Genomic DNA, 7,117 nt, shown 5'->3' on the forward strand with positions numbered 1-7,117 from the left:
TCTGCCTCAGAGTCCGGTTTGTCGCCAGCGGGTTTCGCAGCGATGTCCAATAAGCATTCCCATAGGCACTAGTATCTTGCTGCGATTGCCAGTAAGGTGTTAATATGGCGGCTCACCTGCGCACGGGAGGTCATCACTCACTAACACCGCTGCTCACGTATGTACTCGGACCTATACAGCACATGCAGGTGAGCCAAGGTTCAGCAAACTTGTATGTACAAGCAGCGCTGCTGCTCGCACAAGGTGCGCGCCTGCGTGGTCAATCACTGGGGCTTCCCACGTCCACGCAGCTGCAGGCTTATCTGCCCAGAGAGGGTTTGCTTGCCTTGGTCATCCGCGACTGCTGTCCCCATGGCACCTGTTTCTTTGGAGTTGTCGACAGCGGCCGGTGCAATAGTGTATGCGTGCCTGGTTGCTGCAGGGATCCAGACGCCGCAGCCAGAATCCGGCGGGCATGCGGCAGACCGGGATGGCTGGACGGTTGGATGGACAGGGTCCGACGACTTGGTCGATGCGATGCAATGGAGAGAGAGACAGCCGGAAATCCCTGCCCGTCCCCTGGAATCTCGAGCCTGCCTGGCCAGGGGCTCCTGGCCGCTCCTGCCTCTCCTAGCGCGGAGAAGATACGAGGGTGCTCTCCGCTCCTTCCCCTTGTCATTCTATCGCATGGCACCCAGTCCTGCGAATGTAGAGTACACCGCATGCAGGAGTACCCTCTACTCTGCATCGTCTTTTCCGCCGCGCGTTCCCGGAGGTCCAGGATACTCCACGTCCGGGCGCAGGTTGCAGACTGATACCCGCCTCTGTCCCTGATCCAACCTGGAAAGCTCGAAAGAAGGATGTTGGGCAGGCTTCTAGAAACCCGAGATCTCTCTCCATCAAAGACCCTGGATATCCGCTTGGCGGGCAGGGAAAAGACTTCCCCAACTTGGTAGAGCAGCACCACTGGCATACGCGAGCTAGGGAAGCATACCTGGGTATTAAGTACCGTAGACGACGAGGGCCTATCCGCCAGACTGACATCCCTTTCTTATTACAAACCACAGCCATGGCGATCCCGCCTTGCCGTCCCTGGGGAGTCGGAAACGGTGCTCCGAACCAAGAAATTCCGTCAGCGCCAAGACCGCAGTCGGAACTGTGACTTTGCTGCTTCGTGCTTCGTGCAGATGGCTTTGCCAGTACGAGCTCGCCGAGCCCTTACTGGAGTCGGAAAAGGGCATTAGCTGCACGGAGTAGGAACAAGCATAGAGCCCCAGCCGGCAGTCTTGCGGTGTACGGAGCATTCTGGCACGTACACGTACGGTACCTGCTTGGCGATTCTCGGTGCAACTACTACTACAGCACGTCAATGTCGGTGAAATCATCATGACAATGTCCGGAGATGCCGACTGCAAGCATGACATTCACGCAACTGAAACGGGAAATCACTGCTGTTCGAGTCCGCCTCGGTGTTAAGGGGGGGCAGCGTCTGGTGTGGACGCGTTCAGCAACGAATGTTGCCTCGCTTCATTCTTCTTCAGGCTGAATTTTTCCAGGCAGTCATTCATTGGTGGTGGAATGGATGTTTGCTGTGGGTGGAGAGGCGCCGGCAGAGTCTGGATGGCATCCCGATTCGCAGGTGTCGGCCAAATGACCGTTCTGGCTGAGGCTCGGTCGCGGCGCTACTATTGGTTTCGCAGCCGGCAATCGTCGATTTCAATTCATCCGGCGCGAGATCTTCACTGAGGGGTGAGATCATCCAGCTCTGACGCGATATATCCTGCTGTGATGGCTGGTCATCGAGAGATGTGTGCCTGTAGGCGATTGCTGCGGGCACTAGGGCCAATGGTAATTACACTGCTCGCGAGGATGGATTGGCAGCCGCCCAGGATCCCTTCGCTTTTGGCCAGACTTGGAGAGTCATTCGTGGGGATTGTGGTCTTCGTACGGAGTACATGTACGACGAAAGATGATGCTGCCTACGGCAGAAGGCGGCCTTCAGGCACATTGAAAATATGCTTGCCGCCAATCGATGAGGCCAACTAGAGTGCTTCTTCTCGGACAAGCAGTGGTCACCCTGGAACGGTAAATATCATCCAAGCGTGTGCATCAACGCCGCTACGACCGCCCCCTGGCCTGCCCCGGTGTAGATTGGCGGCTGGGGGAAGATTTGATGGACCGTTTCCCTCCCGCATGAGCCTGCCTGTCTGTGCAGGGCAGGCCCCGAGATCTCAACCTCAGTGGAAGCTCTATCTAGGTTCTTCCCAGCGTATGCATGAGCTGCGCTTATTACACACCTAGACGTACCAGCAGTTACGCTGTGACCAGTTGCACCAGTAGGCGGGCATGGAATTGCACGAATGCAATCAGAGATCAGAAGGTACCAGCTGCCTGGTGGCTAATGGTTCGTACCGACACAGGTTATCTACCAACCACAGTGTTTACATGAACTATACATTATGCCACTCCCGTCCCGTTCCCCGCGCACTTCGACGAAATACCGGGTAAGTCTAATACAGTCTGCACCCAGCAACCGCATGATTCAGCGTGCCATTCCGTCCCCAAAATTTGCGAGTTGTCCTTGATGTTGGCTCTGCCAAGGCACTCCGTACGAGTACGTTACCTGTACCCGTACCTGCTCCAAGCACTTGTACAGATGAAGCAGTGGGATTTGTGACGCCTCTTCGCTAAAGCAGGGAGGAGACAAGAAGGGTCGCTGGCAAGGATCATCGGCCGCTGTGGGTGTGCGTCGGTAGAAGATTCGTGGCGACATGGTTTCCGGCAAGGGCTTTCCGGCTCCACGGAAGAGACCAGTCCGCCGGGCCAGCTCGAACGTGGCTTTGCCCTCTTAACCCAGACAAGACTTGCGCTTGTTTAGTTGAGACAATAGGCGCCCAGTAGCTCTTGTGGGAGGTCACATCAGGATGCTCGAGTTGTGACAAGTGCTTATTTGGAGAGCTTGGTCCTCTTCGTTCAGTCGTGGTGGAATGATTGACGAGGCTAACACCGCAAACCTACCCAGTAAAGCCAAACCATGACATGCTCGTCCTTGCACAGTAGGACTCGGAGGACAGTGTCTATCTGCTACGAGATTAGCAAACTGCATGGGGGACTAAACCCAGTTGGTGTTGAGAGGTTACCGGAACACGGATTGGTCTCTACTGCGCGCAGGTACCTCCCTAGAATGTATGTAAGACGCTCCATGCAGAACTGCACTGTTTACCGCTCATTGATCACGAAGTGGCCGACCACGAGCTCCATCGAGTGCCAAAAAGTTCTCTGGAAAGACACCGAAATTGCTTGGCACTGAGCTGGACAAACAAGCAACCAGATATCGCCTAGCTGTAAAACTCGGGTTGTTTCCCGACCCTCCCCTGGATGAAGACGGATGTCAGATTGATTGCGTGGGATGACTGAGCCGCGCTTGATTGGCGAGCCAGTTGAGTTACTGTGTAGGACGTTGGTTCTTTCGTGGTTAATGACTTTTGGGATTCATAGCATTCCACTCCAGTTTCTGGCTGTGAACGACAATGCAACTACTCACTTCAGAAGACGGAACTTGGGTAGCAGATGTTTAACATACCGTAGGATCTTGATCTCAGTCTCGAACAATATCATACCTACCTATGGTTGACTTGTGAAGGTGGCAGTACGAATACGAGTATGATCGGGGCACTTTGTGAAATCGTCAAGCAGGCAGACTGAAAGCACGCTTCTAGTCGGAGGTAAGTACTGCCCACGACTCGCACTTGCGACGACTGCTGGCTTCGTACCTAACGTGGCAAGAGCATTTCGACGAAAAAGAGAACTGGAAGATGCCGCATACTCGGACTTACACTAACCCACTTCATACCTGCCTCATGATGCCAACAACACTTGCTCGCACCTTCCCCCGGTACTTTACTCCGTCCACGGATGTGCGGCATGCAGAAAATCCGAGCTTGATTGCGTCTGCTCTAAGCTCTGTCGACTCAAATCTTAAAACACGAGAATCACTCTCACGAAGCGCTACTCTCTACGCTACACCACGATGGCTGACATTTCATCTTACGCCTCGAGCTGCTCCACCACGCGATGCCTGATCCTGCCAAGTTCTAACGGAGGAGAATAGCCCTGCCAAACTCGACGTCGATTGGTGGGACTCGCCGCGCAGGCATAACGATGCGGCTTCTAATACGGTATACGGAGTACTCCGGGCAGCCGTGAGCCGCTTCGCAGTCGCGCGCAAACTGCACCGTGGACTGCATCGAGCATGATGAGCATACAAATACCCAGCAAGACGCACGAGGTCGGTTGTACAAGTACAGCCCGTAAGTTGCCACATGCAGGCTTCGAAACGTGATGCTGAGTGCATTCTGAAGTCGCTGCAAGCCAACACAGGCAGTGTACGAGACGTCAATAGAGAGGCGAGTACGAAACCAACAAGCTATTATCTCTCGCACATCGTCCAGATGGGGTACGTTGAACCCTTGACAACAACAAACAGCGCGAACATGGACATCGTTCAAAAGCGATGCTGGCCGAATACAATGCCGCAAGCTCTGGGCAAGCACGCTCCGATCGTTTCGTCTCTTATGCCGATCTAGGCATGTACAGTAACCTCCCTAGGTACGGAGCCCAGGCCAGTCTGTTTGTCTGTATTACAGTGGTACTTCGTACTCGTCCACACGCAGACTTCCACATCAAGCGCCGATTCTCTTGGCCGGACAGAAAAGAAACGGCATGGCATGTACAGTACATATTGCTCTATACTCCTTACCTTCTTCCCACTCCGTTTGAGAGTGGCTAACAAAGGGTCATGGCAGATGGTGGAGATGTAGAGGCATAGAACGCAGATTGGCCGATCGCCATCATCGAAATGTACGGAGTACTATTATGTACCGTGATGATATCGGTCAAGGAATCTCAGCATTACCAAGCAATAGGGATCGTCACAAGACTGGAGAGGCTCTTTCGACAAGCGTAGCAGAAGCGGCCCCCAAGAAACCTGCCCATTTTCCAACGTCGCCGTCTTCGCGGCTTACAAGTGTTGTCGTCATCCCTCCCTTTTCTCTCTGCCTCGTCTCATCATCAGTGCATGACAGGCAGTACCTACATAGCTGCTTGCCCAAGTATAAGTACTCCGTAAGATACTTGGCACCTCCGGCGTCCCTGCTTCGTGCAGGAGCAGGCATTGTCGTTTGTCACTGCAACGCTGCCAGGCTACTGAGTCTCAGTCCATCCTGCTTTGGATGCCTTGGTCTGTTAGCTGCATGCGGGAGATGGGAGCTAGGATGACTTTCCGGCTCTCCGGTCTCTGCCTGCAGGAGAGAAGACAGGCCCTGGTCGTTTGAGGTATGTATTGTACACGATTGGACCTGCAAGCGGTACACGCCAGCTTCGTGCTCGTATCAGGTACTGAACTGTATCTTGAGCCATTGAGTGGAAGCTGTCCACATTCCTCGCCATGTCGTTACTGCTCACTCTGCTCCCTTTGCGCGGCTCGTTTGCGTTACGCTTCAAGTCGCCAAAGCTTGCAGAGCTTCGCATATGGTGGTCTGACACTATGTGCTCCATCGCCTCTGGGAAGCAACTCTTACTCCGCGGAGCATTCTTACGAGCACCTGTCGGGTTGTATTTCGGACCTGTGAGCAACAGCTTTTCCATCGACTCTGCCGAGGTTTCGTGGACTCTATAACCATACCAAGGCTCTAGGCACCGCAAGCCTGCTGCTCTCGTTCGATCTCGGATCATTCCCCATATCACAGTGTTATTCTGAACCGTGCGGTCTGCAAGCATTACTGCGTACCTTGAGTTGATACTGCTAATACTTCAATTTGACGGCTTCAGGCAAATGTGGAAAGTCGAAGTGCGGGCCCATGTACAGTATGTACCTACATGCTTCACGCATGCTCCTGGAGTAACCGAGGCCCGTGGGGGGGAATCCCGAAGCGATTGGTACGAAATAGAAAGACCGTGAGCTGGCTCTCACCGCGGACTTTGGCTCGACTCTGGCGGCGGCGGCGCCTTGGAAGTTGCCTCTCAACGAACATGTTTTGTAACGATCTACGGGACTGACGTTCATGTTTATTGGCCTGCGTTGCAGGTCATGGGTTCCAGCATACATCGGCCTGTATTGTTGCAATCATGCACTTACTTGTGTTGTGTCGGTTTCTGCTTGCAGCTGTTGCCTATGCACACATACTGGTATTGTCTACATACGCAATACCCACGAGCATTCAGGCTGGACAAAGGAGGTCTAACAACTACAGTGTCAAATGCAAAAGCGAGCTGACATGTTCCCGCCTCAGCTACCCCCTTGTCTCCCTGGCTCTGAGCCCGAGGAAGCGGTGAGTCGGTGAGCTTCGAGAAGCAAAATTGCATACAAAGTGATACTAGACGCACAAATGAGTTGGCATGTCTGACAATGCACATGATACGCGGCTGCAGTGTTTTGGCAGATTTCCCTAACTGCTGCAGGCATGTGTGCTGGCCGCTCGAACTGCGCAGCCCCAGCACTGACACATAGAACTCGAAGTGAAGCTGGTTGATCCGGGTGTTTACAATGCAAGTTACCTCACGCGAGTACGAAATGCATAGGTATACGCTCCGGTATGGTTGGATTAGTCAACACTTTAACTCCTGAAGGTGAGTATATGAACATTCGACTTTGCTCTTGCTAATACTGGGCCAGCGACTTTCGACGGAGTCCAACACATTATCCTAGTATCTCCTACCGTCAGAGCTGCTGGCAATCCATACGTGGAGGGAGAACGTATTCTCCGTACCACATGGATTGAAACACACATTGTAAGAAGTGCGTTATTGGAGGTTTGGGGCTGGATAGATGCTCACGAGATCTTTCAGCTCTCTAATCACAGCCTACTCCCTATCCCAAGCATGTGCCGTTGAACGACTTAACCAACAGGGCTGCCCTTGCAACGAGACACTACCAGCAGATCTCGACGCGCATAGAGCCCTTTCCAGTCATGCACCTGTCTAAAGGTACGAGATACCTGGGAAATCTGCATCCCCTGCCACAGAGCAAGCGGCCCGGACGCATTGGGCTACACCCTCTGCAGCACGCCCACCGTACCATCCCTTCTTGCATCCGAGACTCCCTGCTCACCTTCGTGGGGAGGTAAGACGGCCAGCACGG

At 53.7% G+C, this 7,117-nt stretch overlaps 1 protein-coding gene across 1 annotated transcript; it reads left to right on the plus strand.

Annotated features, from left to right (window-relative positions):
* Nucleotides 1-351: 351 nt before the first annotated feature.
* CCMA1212_007116 (uncharacterized protein) lies at nucleotides 352-813 on the plus strand (the record flags this gene model as incomplete). Its single annotated transcript, XM_073704294.1, has 1 exon — nucleotides 352-813. One exon carries the CDS (start codon nucleotides 352-354, stop codon nucleotides 811-813), a length of 462 nt encoding a protein of 153 aa, XP_073556875.1.
* Nucleotides 814-7,117: the final 6,304 nt, after the last annotated feature.

The sequence above is a fragment of the Trichoderma ghanense genome (genome assembly GCF_004382785.1).
Source record: "Trichoderma ghanense strain CCMA-1212 chromosome Unknown scaffold_9, whole genome shotgun sequence".
NCBI classification, from domain to species: Eukaryota; Fungi; Ascomycota; class Sordariomycetes; order Hypocreales; family Hypocreaceae; genus Trichoderma; species Trichoderma ghanense.